At 41.4% G+C, this 17684-nt stretch overlaps 1 protein-coding gene and 1 long non-coding RNA gene across 5 annotated transcripts; one reads left to right on the plus strand and one right to left on the minus strand.

Annotated features, from left to right (window-relative positions):
- Positions 1 to 1734: 1734 nt before the first annotated feature.
- On the minus strand, positions 1735 to 14118 carry LOC135234032 (uncharacterized). Its single transcript, XR_010324010.1, has 4 exons — positions 13861 to 14118; positions 4186 to 4252; positions 3622 to 3667; positions 1735 to 2929 (listed from the first exon to the last, which is right to left on the minus strand). It is a non-coding gene; the product is annotated as an uncharacterized LOC135234032 (long non-coding RNA).
- A 90-nt stretch (positions 14119 to 14208) lies between these two features.
- On the plus strand, positions 14209 to 17501 carry LOC135234031 (cytochrome c oxidase subunit 4 isoform 2, mitochondrial). 4 transcript variants are annotated; one of them, XM_064298141.1, is made up of 5 exons: positions 14209 to 14368; positions 16105 to 16204; positions 16491 to 16655; positions 16816 to 16947; positions 17281 to 17501. In XM_064298141.1, the coding sequence occupies exons 2-5, from the start codon at positions 16105 to 16107 to the stop codon at positions 17412 to 17414; spliced, it is 531 nt and encodes a 176-aa protein (XP_064154211.1). In that variant the 5' UTR covers positions 14209 to 14368; the 3' UTR covers positions 17415 to 17501. The 4 variants fall into 4 exon arrangements, with proteins under 4 accessions (XP_064154211.1, XP_064154209.1, XP_064154210.1 ...); XM_064298139.1 differs by lacking the exon at positions 14209 to 14368 and adding an exon at positions 15459 to 15750; XM_064298140.1 differs by lacking the exon at positions 14209 to 14368 and adding an exon at positions 15718 to 15744.
- The last annotated feature ends 183 nt before the right edge of the window (positions 17502 to 17684 follow it).

Below are 17684 nucleotides of genomic sequence, written 5' to 3' on the forward strand. Positions count from 1 at the left end.
AGCTGATAGCCTGAATGAAGCTTTCATCCAGAAGGGTATCTTCCACCTCATTTTTCAACATTGATTCCTTTGGTTGAACACATACCGCAAAGTGCCAATTCCTTCTTTTTCAATCATATAAAGTCACTGCTAGGGAGAGGATAACAAGACCAGGTTAAAACCTAGTATATGGCTGGACCTAACATCCGGCTGACCAATGGTGTAACTTCATCACTCACTCAGTCACAGACATTCGCGTTTGTAGGGCTGGCCCCGCTGTTGTGGTCCAGCCAAAAACAGAAGAGACGGACAACAAGAAACCTCCACCCAAGCAGCAAGCTCTTTAACCTCTCATTAGTGGCACACAGCACAGGAGGAGGGACTGCTGCATCCCCTTTGTCAGACCACAGTTTAAACTGCCAGAGTGAGCTGCCACGCGGTAGTCTGAGCTCTTCTGAAGATAATACACTCCCAGGGGCTTCCAAATCCCGACTGACAATCTCTTTTCATCCCTCCATCCCCCACTCAGGCCTAAGCCTGCTCCTTCTGTCTAGGGAGTTTGTGCGGACCTTTGTGGCAAATCTGAACAAAACACTATGGTCTGGCTTCTTGAATTTTTACCAAAGAATGAAATATAGAAGGTAGTACACCTTTTAAACTTGAATGTGAACTTCACTCACAGAGTTACATAATTGTCCATTCATAAATCTTTGTGATTTATGAACGAGCTAGCTGTACTGTACTGCCTTTTCAGACAGCCCGAAGAAATGTCTCAGGGATACACAAACTATTTGCCAATATATAGGCGAATAGGGAAAGAAAAAATGTTATATATAAATGCATATAACTACCTTTCTCTCATATACAGGTGTTATTTCCAAACTGGCAAACAATCAAACTGAATTTAGGATATCTGATTTCTGAGCCATATTATTGTGTGATTTAATGACTTCCAGTTAACTAGAGAAGACCTTATCTCTCACACCATTGCTGGGCCAGGCAGGGCAGGACCAGACAGGAAGAAATTTTGGCAAAGTCATGGACACAGTGACAAAGCTTCCCCCTGTTTCCTCCATCAGGCATGGCTATGTGATTAGGTTTTCACAGACAATGTTTTCTGCTTTTCTGTGCTCTATAATAGTGAAAATATTTACACCCCTCAACCCCTATGATGACTGATTGGCCGAACAGTTCATTAAAAAAAGAAATCCTGTTTACATCTCTTAATGTTATCTGTAGGTAGCTATTCATTTTCATACCTCTGGTATATTTGTACAACACTTTACCTGTTGTGAAAGCTCAGGCTCTAGACAAGGGCAGGCATGAGCTACCATGTTCATGGTTCTTCATTTAGAAGTCAATAAACAATTGGAGGCTCCTACAGTATGCTGCTGACTGCAGGTGACACTGAGAATGCCTACCCTTTCCAGGAGAAAGCTTTCATTGTTCTGAAATTTGCTTTGTTCTGTCACAGCACCTTCTCAGACCCACTTCTTTTGTTTTATTTTTCTGAAGCAAGGCAGATTACTCTTGGAAAATTATGCAATCAGTGATCCACATCCTCATGTAGGGGTGCCACCAGGAATTTTGGTCCCTGTGAAAGGATCACATATTGGGCCCCACCACCCCAGAAAATCCTATGTTATAATATACTTTGAGGGCCACTGTCAGTCAGCACACCCTTACAGCGCCCTGTCCTCATGTGACCACATTTTAGTTTAATTTATAAATGTAATTCATGTTTTTCTTGGTAGTCACTAAACTGCACATGGATAAAACATGAACAATAGCTTTTCAAATATAAAAAATGAACAGTAAAAAAATATACGATTTAGTCACATGACTTTGTGCAGACATATTGAAAGGATGTTGATTTCAGGTCTTAAATCTCGAGGATTTAAGGGCAGAGATACCACTGGTAGTGTACTGTTATTAAAGATGTATGCCTACAGAAGTGTTCAGACCAAAGGAATAGCTCAGTGTTGCCAATTCACACAGGCAACATGGTAAAAGGGTTATGTACTTGATACTCTATCAATTTAGAGAGGCAACAACAAAAACACAGTTCCCCCCTTCTCAGTCATCATTCCCAAACACACTAGATCAGTGCTCCTCTGCACTGCAGTGGTTTTCCTGAAATATCATTTAAAGGATAGATTTTAGGAAACATCAAATCAATGTGTTTTCACTAGAGCTTCTTTTCCTCTTTGTCTGTTTGCAGGACATGATTTTATCTGCCCTCCATCTCACACAACTTCATCTATTTATAAGTCTAGCTTCCTTGTATTCACTGTGCATTCTGCTTATATCTTGAAGGCCAGTCCAGGACATTGGTCTTCAGTCATCGCTGTCAAGCCTCTCTTTAGACTTCCGTTTCATACATAGTGTTGTTTTTTAGAACCCAATCTCCCTACTATACAGATATTTATAGCACTTATCTTAGGCATGTGTCTATTAAAATCTTTTCTATTTTTTATAGGCAGTTTCATCCTTGCAGAGTAATTTTGTTCAGAAAATCAGGACAAGACTCACTGTATCCTTTTTGAAACCTTTTTAAAAGACAACTAAATGGAGAAGCAGTTATGGTGGTTTTTTGGTTCAGCAGAACAGGATCAGCAGATGTTGGGTTGCAGAGATGCGTGTTGAATTAAGCAGGGTGATTATTTCCAATCTGCAGCAACCAGGGGGAACGAGGACAAGGAGATGGGGGAATAGAAATAGGAAGAGGCAGCCAGAGGGGCTGCAGTGGCAGTGTGTGTCCGGGGAGTTAGGAGGGGGCGGTGATAGACCAGCAGGCACGCTCGTCAGGGTCATGGGGTCAAGGTCTTGGCAGCAGAAGGTCAGGTGACTGCTGAGCTGCGACAGATGGAGATTTACAGCCTGGCTACAACAGCTCTCGGGCAGGTTTAGGTGGGATGGGGTGGACTGGGGCGAATTTTGTCTGCTGGTTCTGACAGGGATGGATGACAATGACAATGGGCCTTCAACACTACAATACCATCGTTTATAGATTTAAATAGCAAACCTAAGCTTAAATCAAAGTGTCGGATAGGAGCCTTTGCAATGAAACATTTCTGTTGAAAGCATCACAGAAAAAAGCAATAAAAAAGGAGGCAAATCATAAGAAAATGAAAAATAATCATAAAGCTAAATTTTATTCCTCGTCTTTATTTTTCCTCTTGCCTGGATTCTCTCTCTTAATCTCCCTCTCTGATCCTTCTATACATCTTTCCTTCCTGTTTCCTCCAGACAGCCAGCTGCTGTGGCTATTCCTCCATCTGAAACGGAGCCCCAGGAGGAGCAGGGCTGGAAAAGGCAGGAGAGAGGGAGGGATGTGGGCGCGACTAGACGCCAGGGGTCAGAGGTCAGGCCTGCATGCGCCAGGCTCATTGTGCCATTCCCCAGTGATGTCACGCCCCTCCACGCTCAAACTGTCTCTGCTCCCTGCGCTCATTACCGGGTCGATCATCAGCGAGAGAGATCAGAGCCCAGGGGAGCGGGCCCAGGGCACAATGGGGGCCCGAGGAGCCGGGGGTGGGGTTGGGGGGTGGGCGGTGGGGGTTGTAGTAATCATTGCAGATTCCCTACTTAATTCACTAGTCTGAACGGTTTTCCATGCAACACAAAGGTGCCAAAGCTCACCTCGGTCTCTCCAGCTTTGTCTTCTGGAGAATGAGGATGATCAAACCTGAAGATGCAAGTAAAATTGGGGGAGAGATGTAGATCAGTACATGGGCACTTTTCTGAGCGGTGACTGGGCTGATTTCTGCATGGTATGAGAGGAATTGCTTTTAATTGTTTAATTGTGCCATATGATTATCATGATCATCATCATTATTGTATATGACATTCTTATCCAGAGCCTCTTAGACCTATCATTTATGTTTAGGATATGTACCCAATTCAATGTGAGTACCTAATGACACCGAGATGAGTTTTACAGCTGATATCTTTACATTACCTGCCCGTTTCCCTTAACCAATGCAGCACACTGCTGCCCATGTATTGCACAGGTACTTCATATTGTATACATTATGTAGATCAACCCATATAAGACAATCTATATAAAATATATGACTAATAGCAACAAATAATAAGAGCAATTACAAAGATAATGCTGATTTCAAAATGCAGTCATTGTTATTAATTGCCAACTTGCTTCATTTTGCACAGTAGGATGTATTACAGAGGATCGACCTCACACACCTCATAGACCAATGAGCTGTAGTAAGTGTACTGTCCTGTTGTCTGTATTACCATGAGAAGGAAAAGTCTGAGGAAGAGAGGGGTTTGAGGGCTTTGTGTCTGCTACATGAATGCTATGATGATAAGGCACATAGCAGCCATGCCAAAATTGCGTAATATGTAGGCAAAGACAACAGAAACAGTCCTGAATAGTAAACAGAGGAGAATGTCAAAAATGTGGCTAGGATACATGTAGCATAACTGTGTATGGCTTAAGCAAGAGTGTTATTAAGGCCTAAGCCCTACTCAACTGGTCCAGTAGTGACACAGCAGTTGAAAGAGTGAAAGCAGAATGGATAAAATGAAAGGAAGTAGGAAGGCTCAATGGTGCCACAGGGATGCAAAGAGAAATGGGGCCAATGTTCATTGTCTGTGATAATTCTTATAGCTGGATAACTATATGGCAAACAGTAAAACATAGATGAGTCAAGTTTTACCAAATTAAGTGGCATAATCTGGGTCATTTGTTAAAGGGACATTACAAGAACAGAATGTTTGTGTGTGTGTGTGTGTGTGTGTGTATTTATAGGCTAACCAGGAAACAATGGTCTGAGACCGTTGGACCGGTTCAGTTGGTTTCTCATTGAGCACGGGTAGCGTCACGCCTCCACTGTGGTTCTATAGCCACAAAGGCATAGATTATGCTGAATATTTCACTGTTTATTTCCCTCTTCAAACAGCCAACTTTTCATTCTACACATGAAAGAAAAATAATTCCCCCAGGCACTATTCCACGCCCCTGTCTTTCCAACTCATCTTCCCAGGAAACAACAGCAGGACAAACATGTTCCTCCAGTATCCATGAATCCAGGTGGCTGGGGGACACTGCTGTTGGAGCCCCACCTTTGAACAACAGGGCAAAGCCACTGGGCCACCTTAAAAATTGGGTTCCTGAGCTCCTAAAACAGTCACCCACTTCTGTACTCTGTGACATGCGGCTGAGTCACATCTGAATAAATGATCCCAGACAGCTTTAATTAACTAAATGATTGAAATAGCTACACAGGTACAACATATCTCCATGGCTGTACAGTACATGTAAACACCACAGGCTACATACAGTGCATGTACTGTGAATTTAGAATGATGCAAGTAAACACGTCAGATCAGTTGGCTGTCAATTCACAGTGAAGCGAAAAGTGAAACATCTACTATTGAAAGAATGAATTAATTATGTATGTGAATGTTTGTAGTATGTTAAAAATAGGGGGATCCTGTTTATCCTGTTTTACATTGTAAAACATCCAGTGGCATAAAAATGATAATGAATCGTTAAGGATATTATATCACTCCACACTTCTGTTAACAATGCATATAATACAGTATTTGCATTAAAATTCAGGAAGTAAACATATTCCAAATTAAACAGGCATAATGCAGAGTAAGAAGTCACAAAGAGAACAACTTTTCTACCCCAACAGTAACTAGTGTTGCCATGACAAACACAACACTGTGATTTGGGCCATTCAGTGGAAACATTCCACATCAACAGTTCAGTCAGTGAAATGTTCACACAGCTAACAACCCACTTTTGTTTGTAGCCATTACAACCAATTAATTAAAACAGATTTAATTTCCATCACGTTTTCTGCCTTAAGCCATGAAGAACAGTGTGACAGAGAGAGCATTGTCTGGCAGATTAATTGGGATGAAGTTAATTTTGAAGCAACAGAGTGCCTCTCTCTCTGGTTATTGTGTTCCTGGTGATTTATCAGGGGAAGTGGGGTGCCCTTGGACACCAAGGAAAAAGCCCAGAATTTAGGGGCAACACGGGGCAGACTCTGCACTGGTCATGGAAAAAAGCATAATTTAGCAAAGCGGACACCCTTGTGGATAGTGATACAATATTCATTATCTTACCTGTGAGTGTCTTTTCACTTCCTCTTTTTAAAAAAAATTAGTCGTTGATAAAGATATTGTTGGCACTATTTTCTTTTTGATTGAATGTTATTCTCGTTATTACCTCACTCCCTGAGCAGCAACTCAGCAAAAAATAAATACATTAGAAACAACAAAAAACAAAAGAAAATTGAGGGCATCAGAAAACTTTAAACAACCAGCTACCAAGAGGAAATCATAATGAGCACGGTCCCTCTTTGCAGCTTTCTGCCAAACGAGAGCCGGATGAGGACTGAACACAATGCAGCAAAAACAGCAACAGACACAAACGTCTGGGAGCGAGGGAACATGACCTATTTTCTCTCCAGGCCCTGCAAGGCTTCAGCACAGGGCCTTTTTCACACAGCAGAGAATGAGCTAACGCAAACAGGCCTGGCTAGAAATGAGCCAGCAAGCCTGGGCATGCCAGGGCCATTAAGGCTACGAAGATGACATGTTCCCATTCAGCTCCTCTATATGCGACTTATTTTATTTAGCAGTGCGCCTGAGGCTCATAACCACCCATTTGCTCTATATCTGCCTAAACAAATACAGGTCCCACAGTTCCTCCTCTTTGATATGATTATATTATAATTAGAACCCAGAGTCATGTGATGTCACCTGTGTACAGGTAACGTATATGACTGGGGCATGCTCAGCAATGTAAAGGGGAAAAGGTGGTATAGTACTATTCATCGGTCTATCCATCCATCCATCCATCCATCCACCATCACATCAGTTTGGTCTTCATTCATCCTCCATTGAAACACTGAACAGGGCAACAGTATAGCATAATGGTTAGGAGACTGGGCTTATAGCTCGGAAGTTGTGAGTTCAGATCCTGCCTAGGATATCCTAGAACAACGTACTCAACCTGATTTAATTCAGTTAAATGTCCAACGGTATGAACAGATATGTAAAAATGAAAACAACGCAAGTTGCTCTCAATAAGAGTGCCTGCTAAATGTAACGTAAAGAATGATAGAAAACAACGTAAAGGGCCCTAACCATGTAAGCTGTATATAGCTCTGCATGTTTCCCTTTGTATTGCACTCGCAAAAAAGGATATGTCAATTAACAGTTTGTTGAATGCAGATGATGTCCTTGTCTGCCAGTCAAACTGTGTGTGTGCTTTGCAGGGTTGATTTATTTGCCGTTAGTTCAGTTAGCAAGCTGGGCGTCTGCTGGCTGTGGGGGAGGCCAGATTGACTTCAGGATGCCTGTCAGAGGCTAATTCTTCCTTCAATCCGGATTCTTGTTCTTTTTTATGAAAGGGACAAAATGAAAAAAAAAAATGACAAATGGTATTCGTGTGTCCCCAGAAAAAAAAAATCTCCAATTCTAATGGGCTGTTGAGAGTGAGGCAGGGCAGAACGGGGGCCCGAGGGGACAATGGGGGCAGTGACGGGGTTGACACCACAACCGCTTTTGCCTCATTTTCTGTGAATGAATCAGGGGGCACGTGCCGCTTGGCGGGGGGTGGTGGTGGTGGGGGGGTTGGTGGGGGGTCCACAGCGTGCAGTGTCTGTGCCTGCCCTGCGCTTTGTCCTCGCAGCTGTTATTGTCACGTCAAACACCCACAATAATCTAAACCCTATCCGGACACCCCTTCTGTACACCTCTCTCCACCCCCCATCGCCCCCGCCCCCCACCCACCCCACCATGGACACACATACAACCTCCCCGACCCTAAACGACTGATATGCATTTTTTAAAAAGGCAAGGTTGTGCTGTGGTCTCAGCTGTTACCCTTTCCATGAAGCCTGCTAAGAGCACAGTACACTATATCCTGTCCTGTTCCATCCAGCCCAGAGGTACAGTCCCCCCCAGTAGCTATGACCATGGCCTGTGCCCTCCCTGTAGCTCACTGGTGCTGTAGGCCTAAAGAACAGACTGCTGTTCTGTAGCTCAGGGCTGTTCAATGACGATTAAAAGACATCCTTAAGGCATTAACAAACACAAATGAAATGCTGTTTGTTTCCGTGCTGTCAGCAAGTTGTCTTCTAGTACAATCTGTTCTGGTGTCAAATTGCCACTTTTTATTTCTAGAATATGAACAGTGGCAATAATATAATACCATATAAGCTTATGTGTATTTTTGGTTTCATGTTTTAAAAACAGAAGTAAATTATAGCAACATTTAATGTACAATCTCTTAAATACAGGGTACCACAATATTGGATGGTTCAGGTTTTGTGCAAGCATGTCTAGAGCATCTCAAAGATCCTGTGTTGAGTGCATGTTGGACTGTCAGCAAGCCTGGTAATGTTTTTAAAGCATTCTTTCGAGGCTGTGTAAAGTTGTGAAAACATTGTGCACTCATGATTTCATCAGGTCAAAAATATTCATACTTAAAACATTTTCCTGCAGAAAGAAATGTGTGATCGGGAGCTGGGAAGTTGACAAGGATCAGTAATTGGATAGGAAGTCTTTATTTGAGAGTGTTGTAGAGGAATGACTTGTTATGATGCATATGTATGTGTACTTAATAGTGAATTTAATTCACGTATGAGTTTATACAAATATTTGTAAAATTTGAACCGTGAACAAATCAATATATAAATAAATCAGTGCATTAATGAAGAGATAAAATTAAAATTCCCAATATTGGAACAAACCTCTCATGCTGACTTCCTTAAGTGTTTCTTCTATAATGCAATCATAAGAGAATTCCAAAAAGAGCAACAAGACAGTGTCATTGCTGTAATCGTTCCGTAACATTGCGACACAGGTCTTCACAGCAGGTGAAAATGAAAAAGGGAACACTATGTGCAAGCTCATTTCATGCACAAGTACATGCAATCACGCGTTCATGTGTGTATGCCGGTGGGATGATTCTCTGCCATTACCTGCCCAGGTGGAATTTGACCACCGGGCCCAAGTGAAGACAAGCCTGAAATACACAGGACCAGGCTTATCCCCAGTCAAGCTCCCACACATGGTAGAGCAGGGGCTTTTTCCTTTCTTTTTCCCCACTAGTCTGAGAAAAATAGAACACTGGCATTCTTGTCAAACCATAGATGCACAGGCAATACAAGCAAACTGTGCATTTGTTTTTGTATTCCTACATTATATTATATTCCCAATTTCTCCATTTAAAATGTATATTCGGAGTTTAGATCTCACATACCATTTCAGGCACCGCTTTCTCTTTGCTTAGGGGGGTATTGAACTGATAAAATGTGATCACTTGGAAAAGACCACCACCTAGTGGTCATGTTTAACATAAAGGATTTCTAGTTTTCTAGTGCGGTACCTAAATCCGCTTTTCCACCGCATGGTACCGGCTCAACTTGACTTTTTTTGTTTTCCATCGGGCAAAAGTTGTGGATAGTACCTGGTACCTGGTACTTTTTTAATGACGACTAATGACTAATGATGACCAGCTACATTGACAGGGGTACTATCTGCAGTGGAACAAAGTACCTGGTACCAAAAGCGAGTAGAGTCGAGTCGAGTTGAGCCGGTACCATGCGGTGGAAAAGCGGCTTTATACAGTCCATATGTGCGATACTCGTCCTTCCAATACCAGGAGAGCCAAACCACTGCCACTGCCATCTAGTGGTTTAATTTATTAAAACATATGTCAACTGACTAAGTAAGTTTTAAACAATAAAATGCAAATACTCTAAGTCATATATAAGTATTTTGAATGACAAAATTTGTGTGAAAAGGCTGGAGGGTGACTATTTTGAAATGCATTACAGCACATACTGCAATGTCAGGACCTTCTTGCACCAGGGCTGACAAGATTGGCACTGGTATAATATGCAATATTAATTTTTGTACTGTTCCTTTACCTCCCATACTCACCATTATGGAATCTTACCAAACTAGTACTACTTGAGAATTTGTCAGGTATATAAATGACAATACATATCAACAGTGCATATAAGACGATAAGACGTGTTTTAAACAAATTAATTCTTTAAATCATTCAGCTGCTGGTATCATTCAGCGGGTGGACTGGTAAACTTTCAGAATTAGTCAACCTTTAGTGAATTAAAATTTTATAATAAATTACACAGTCCAATTTAACAACCAGATAAACTGCTCTTGAGTCTGTTGCCCCAAATAGAATAAAAGAGTGTGCTCAAATGTAGAGTGTGCCCCAGTTAATCTTGTCAAGGCACTGTTCTATTGCATGCCAGAGCCCCATGGTCTACAATGGAATCCAGAATGTTCCTATGACAGAGGGACACAAAATTAGTGCTAGCACCATCCAGTGAAGGGAGCTAGCCAGAATGATGACAGCAGGTCATCGCTCACCAGTGCCCTACTCCTCCCCTGGTCAGTCAGGGACCCACAAGGCTGCCTTAAACCACACCTGCAGTGTCTTCTTCCAACTAAGATCTGTCTGAGACCAAACTTCATGAAAACAAGTGAATTTAGGAACAACTTTAACAAATAAGGAGGAATAAAGGAGGAATGCATTTCAAAAGGAAATACTTTGGCAAAGCAGAAATTAAATGGGGAGGTACTAAATTACACACTATGACTTTACTTAAAAGCCAGAAGGATTCAAGGCTAGCGGGCTAATTCATTAATACCATGTTCCATCTTCGGCCCTGATGCGGAGACTCATTTTCTTCTATAACAGCAATGAAATAGATTTAATTAAACTGAGTACAACCCCCATCTAAACTCCATACCTACGGCAGAAAAGCGGGTTGACCCCACTCTTACTTAGCCTTTAGTATCCTTGTCAATTCCATACAGTACTATTTAACAGAGATGACAATAATAAGAGAGATCTGAAAACATTGTCTATCCTTGGTCACTTCAACCAGGTAGTAGTTTCGTTTGCCCTGGATTCACAAAAAAATCGCGGGGGCTCTTGATATCAGTCTCCTCTTTAAGAAGGTTGTCCTTTTGGCCTGGACCTAAAACATGCAAGGCAGACAGGAGGATTCCTACATTGTGCATGTCGGCCTTGTCCATCAGGTTCATGATCACTAATGTAATGCATTTAACCATCTGAATTTTGCTCTTTAAAAAAAAAATTCACTTAACACATTGTTAAGTTCATACCAATAACGCATGCGCAAATGTTTTCGTAACATCTACGACGAAGATCGAAAGAGGTAGCCTACTATGAGTTGCGTTTGTCTGTGTCTTTAAATATACTTTGTGATATATCATGCCATCATATCTGTTTTGGACTTGCAATGCATATAAACTGTAAAACTGAGCAAGTTTATTTATTTATTTTAAAATTTTAAGTTTTTTAAATGAGTAGTATTAGCAGTTGTCAGCATAGCTAGCTAGCAAGCTAATGTTTGATCGTTTGCTAGCAGCAACCCTAGGTAGCCTAGGTCTCGCGGTTTTATTTAAATATTAAATATTAACTGATCAACTTGATATTAATTGCCGTTTTATTAATCATGTGACTACGTTTATTACTAAATGTTTTAAAATTCGTACCATTGGCTTGCGCTTGAAAGAATCAAAGCCAGGTTGTTTCGTTGGTGAATTTCCCTTATTAAAAATCAAACGTGTTTTAACAGTTTTTTTTTTCCGGATAGATGACTTCAACTTTGTCAAAAGCATTTATTTTATTTCATTTTTTGTCGTAAGGACTAGCTAATTGGGATGGCGAACCCTTCTACAAAAAAGAAAAAGAAAATTTAGAATACAATTATACCTGAAATAAATTTACTGAACATCCTATCACATAATCTTAAAGTGTAAATCCTTAATTTGATACCTTTTCATGATGGCAATATAAATTCAATGTGCGTTCTGTATTTGCTCCTCTTGTGGTGTGGGATGCGACAATCCCGCCAAGTATTCAAATGTGATGACTCACGCACAGGAACTTGACGGATGCGAAGGAGCTAGCGTCCAAAATCCAAAAAGCGTGTCTATATAGGTTTGGCATGCAGGTGCACATTACGGTGTCTTTCTCCAAAATATGTTACCTCTGTATTAGCCTATCTCAATGTGCTCTTAGTAATAGCTTCGTCTCGAATGGGACAATTTGCACAGTGAAAACGAAATTTTCTGACCACCGGTCACCACAAATGTCGTCAAATCCACATTTCAGAACGGAAAAATGAAGTATAGACACTGACTATAACCACAAATCTGTAAATTCCTAAATGCACTGAGCATACACAGGACAAAAGAAAATGTGCTCCATCGATTGGCCAGGTTCAGGTACTACCACATAAATGAATTGAACGTTTAACAATTTAGGGGACTAATTAATCTGAACGTGGTGAATTAATGGTTACCAAATTCTCTGGAATTATGTTACAAAGGGTGAAGAAACAATATTCCAAGCCACAGCTTCATTTGTCTTCTCCCAGATAGAGAACTGATATTTTATACTGTCCATAAGGGTGGAACTAGTGTCAGGTTTACGGGATCCACAGGTGGATTTTGACCATCGAGTCCTCGTGTTTTACAAATGATCAGGATGAATTTTGGTCAAAATCTGATGTTGGGAACTATATTTACTAAATATTATATGAATCCTATGAAATGACAGTGTTTGGTTTGCATTGCATCTGTTATGTAAGTTTCTCAAATGGTATTTTTGTATTATTTTTTTTTACAGAATAATGTCGAAGGAGTGGATGAAGTTTATATCAAATTTTGTGCCACTGCCACCCTAGGTGGCGCTACCACACCACTTCAAAATTGTAATTTTCTAATAATTATTACAGATGTATTCTTACATCAAATATACACCAAATTTTCTATGTATAGTATGTGGATTAGGTTTGCAATCCATGCCAAAATACAACCCTAATGCACTATGCCTTGCCATGGTGCTTGGCCTGTGACATTGCTGCTTGCAGCTATATTTACTTTTGTATTTTCAGAGTAACAGGTTATGCCGACTCAGTCTGGTAAACTCAAATGCTGCATCTCAGATTCACAGTTTACTTTCTAGGTTGGTATGGTAGTGCAGTGAATAGCACTGCTGCCTCAACAAGAAGTTATCGAGTTCAAATCCCAACCAAATCCCTTTTGTGTGTGAGTTTGCGTTTTCTCCCCATATCTGCATGGGTTTCTGTACTCCGGTTTCCTCCCACAGTCCAGGACATGCAGTAGGCTAATTGGAGATTCAAAATTGCTTGTAGGTATGAATGTGCGAGCAAATGATGTGTGGGCTTTGCGATGCATGCTGGGGTAAGCTGCAGCCCCCAGCGACCCTTTCAACAAATAAGTGGTTTAGAAAACGAATGGATAGACATTTACTTACTTCAATACATAAAATATCTGCCATTACTCTCTATTGTCTACTAACAGACCAACTGTCTGTGCACCAATAAAACATTGAATTACTATATTTTATTATAATTGTATATAACATTTATTTTATAATATGTAATTAAAATACACTTCAAGTAACTCCAAAAGCCTTTTCACTAAATTTGCTTAATCTCTGTCCAGGTTGGAAAAAAATGTCATTATTTCCTACATTCATAATTTTTTAAAACCTCTGAGCAACATGGTTCAGATAAATTTGTATTACAGTATTAGGCTACTTATGTAATGTTATATGTACTGTTACTTAACTTCTTACTTAACAGAACAACAGCAGTGCACATATGGCTTCCTGGTACAAATTGGGCATCTAAGGTTTTTATGTAGTGTTGAAACATACATTTTAAATATAGACTTAGCTAGCATACACATTCCCCCCCCTTCCTTTATATTTATCTTTAATTACAGAATTAAACAGTGAGGAATGAACTTGCGTAGCTGTCCTGAAGTGAACCCTCTACAGCAGCTCCACCCACTTACCCTTCCCTTCTGCACTCGCTCTCACAGTGGGAGCTTGGCAAAGCAGAGAGTGTTTCTGTGCCAAGATCTGCTCTGGAGCATTCCAGTTTTTCCCTGTTCTGAGGCTCGATGGAGACTTAGACCCTCTCAAAGCACGGAAGACCAGGTTACACGGTCTCCCATGGCTGCTCATAACTTTGCAGAAACTGAGAAAATGTAAAGGCTGAGGGAAGAAGGAGCTAACAGGCAGTCAGCTACTAAGACGTGGACCACAGCAGAGCCCGCCTATCCTAATCTGCCAGTGGAGTCATGTGATACATAAAACTGTTTACTTGTGCTCTCTCTCTCTCTCTATGAACCACCCCCCCCCCATCCTCCCTGCCCCCAATCTTGCATTTTCCTGGCCAGACCAATCCCTTCTCTGTGTTAACAGGCACATCTAGTCACAGAAAGAGCACGAAGCAGACAGGGTCCCTAAAAAAAGTGGATATTCATTCTCTTCTGCAGTTTGGACAGTTGTGCAGGAATCGTAAGTACCTGATAGAGGAAAAGTACTTTGGGAGGGCAGGGGGTGCAGACGAAAACCGGGTTCAGATGAATGTCTGGTGCAGTTTTAGCTGGGCAAGGGCAAAACAAAAAGCTTAACTGAAGTTTGATATTATTCTGAAAGAATGATGAAGACATTAAAGTAAAGTATACATAATAGAACAAACAATGTGGAAAAAATCTGCAGAAAAAGTTTAGAAAGAAAAACTTGCATGTTATTTGAATACAGATCTGAATAAAGAATAAGCAGTCAGACAGCCATATTGGGTCTGCAGCTGAATTGTCCTTCACGTTGCCTGTCTTATTCAGATTGCCAAAGCAAGCATAAAACAGCCCATAAAAGAGATTCTCATTGGTTGTTTTTATTTTTGGAAGTTTATATTAAGTTTCTGTAGTCAAAATAAGTTTGTGCACTAGGTCTCGTATGTTTGTCAGTTTGTGGAGGTCACTCCAGACACTGATCCATGGCCAATTCACTACTGGTTTTTGACCATTTGCCAGATCGCTCAGTACAAATGGCTGTGTTGGTCTGCAGAGAAAATAGCCACGCAAATCCCTAAGAGAAAGGAGTCCGGCTCCCAATGGCAGCAGGGGTAGACGGTTAAGAAGATAAGAACATGCAGAAGCATTATGAACCGACCACTCCGCTCATCCTACTAGAGCTGATTGTTTGTGTTTGTCTAAATATTTAGCCTCAAAGGACTTGAGATTTCTGGACTTCCAACAAATTACAACAATGTATACTGTCTGTTTTTAAAACTTCTGTTACAAAGCAGCAGGCCACATTATAGAGTCCATTGAAATTTGCTTTGACCTAATTTCCTTATGTTTCTCTGGATTCTTAGGAATTAATCAATTAATGCCACCGATTGGCCAGAGATTTAACTCACCTAGTGTCCCAGTTTTCAATCAATCCTGATTAGTACTACTGGCCAGATTTGAGTGTCCCTGCCTTGAAGTGAAGGAGTGTAAATATTCAAATGAATATCTTTCAGACATGGAACTGAACTTGCTGTTCATTTTTATTTTCTGGCTTTTTTATAGCGTGACCTATAAATAATGTCAAAGGCCTGAGGGTATTTTATATGCTGTGGTTTCTTTGCAGTACGTACCAGCATTTCATTTAGCCTTTTTAAATGTATTATGTAGATCGGCAGAGGCCAGCCCTGACCCTAGAGAGCCAGATAATCGCTTAATGGATCTTTTAAAGCTGTTGATCACAGTTAGCACACCTTACCTCACCTGTTTTTTGGTGCAAATTGATTGCTAATTGAAAACAACACCCAGCAGATCTTGCAGCCCTACCAATGGCTTCACTTACAAACATTCTGTAGAAACCAGTTGCAAATGGATTTAAGTGTAAAGGTAATTTAAGTGATTTTACAATTCATAATGTGTGCTTATTAGGGGTTTACTTAACTCTTGCAATTGGGAGGTATCAATAAGAGGATACATCCAAAGAGGATACAAATGCTACTCTAATGCCACTGTGCATCTGTTTTGTAGAAAGTGATACAGTGCCTGTGCTTTTATTGTCGGCTTCCCCAATGAAAGGCTTTCAAAGTACACTGTTAAGCCCAACTAAATCAAAACTATACTATACTTTTCAGAAGGAACTATTGTGTGCTACCTGTAATTGAATTGTTACTTGCAACCAGTAAAGGGCCTTCTTCCTGTTTGTTCTGATGTCTGTTCCCTGCGTCTGCGTGCCTCTTACAGATGTTTCAGCTGACAACAGGACGTTTGGGAAGTCTCTTGACAAAGCGCATGATGACGGTGGCAACTAGCACTAGCGCAAGGATGTCAAGTCATGGACATGGTAAATAAGTTGGAGAGCCGCATGCTGGTTTTTTGTCACATCTTATTGTTCCACATCTGGAAAGTACATTTTGGCATAAATACTAAACAAAATCGGTGCCGTTTTCGGTGTTTCAGTTTGCGTATATGTCAAACGGGGTGAAATTACTATTTGTGGTTCTTGGACACAGGTTTTTTTTTCTTTTTCTGTTTTTCTGCTCTCACCGCACGTTGAGAGATTCTCCGCCATATGTAATCTGTCTCCATATAAATGTATTCTCTCTCAAACCCTGCCTCCAATTCTGAAGAGGTCTCGGAGCAAACCGATATGTCCTTGCCAATGTATTGGGACCGCACGGACCGCCCATTGCCAGACAAACCGTACCAGGACACCCTTTCTGCGTCCGAGAAGAGCCTGAAACAGAAGGAAAAGGGTCCCTGGAATCAGCTGTCCAATGAGGAGAAGCTGGCCTGTAAGTGAACCTTAATTCACACACACCCCCCCCCCCCCAATCAACTTGGGTTTTAATTTAGCTTGTTGTGAACACCAACCATGTGAACCATGCAGGTGCTCCTATATTCAGTGCCCTTTTTCACTCGTTTGATGCTCTCCTTTCCCTCTGTCCCTCAAAGTGTACAAGCTGAAGTTCAATCAGACCTATGCGGAGATGACTAAGCCCTCCAGTGAGTGGAAGACTGTGATCGGGGCCATCTGCGTCTTCCTCGGCCTCACGGGCCTCGTGATCATCTGGCAGCGACATTTCGGTGGGTCAGACCTGAACCAGACATCGATACAATCAGCGATACTATCAGGCCTGCCTTCCTTTTAATCAACTGGGTCATCACTGACACCTACATACATACAAAATGCATGTAAAATCCTATCGATATGACTGCATTTATATATTCTAGCAGGAACAGGGCTTGTTCCTGAGGCAAGTGTCCATCTAAAATCCAAATGGATGGGGAAATAGAACATGTAAATGTCAGGCAGTGGATCTGTAGCAGTGACGGACAGCAGACGCTGATTCTGCAGTGCGTCCCTTGTGTTCCCGCGCTAATCGACAGGACTGTTTTTCTCTTCACCTTGCTTCGCAGTGTTCCCACAGCGGCCACGCTCCTTCGAGGAAGACTGGCAGGCAAAGCAGGTCCAGAGGATGCTCGATATGCGTATGAACCCGGTGGAGGGCTTCTCCGCCAAGTGGGACTACGAGAAGAAGCAGTGGAAGTAGAGCAGGGGGCCTTCCCTCAGAACAGCTCAAAGTTCTGACCTTCACCTCAACAGCCTTGTGACTTCATCAGTAAACCACTGTCCACTACTTGTTTTGTCCCCTGGTTTCCTTTACTACACAAGCCTGACATTTGTTCTTTAATTTATTCCTTCTTGGTTGGCTCTACAGCAGCATGGTCTGATTTGGTCAGGTAAACTGAATCCTACTGTATGTCATAATGCACTTAATGATTCGCTTATCCTTGGGTACACTCCTTTGTTTGCATTTGTA

The sequence above is a fragment of the Anguilla rostrata genome, chromosome 11 (assembly GCF_018555375.3).
Source record: "Anguilla rostrata isolate EN2019 chromosome 11, ASM1855537v3, whole genome shotgun sequence".
Classification (NCBI taxonomy): Eukaryota; Metazoa; Chordata; class Actinopteri; order Anguilliformes; family Anguillidae; genus Anguilla; species Anguilla rostrata.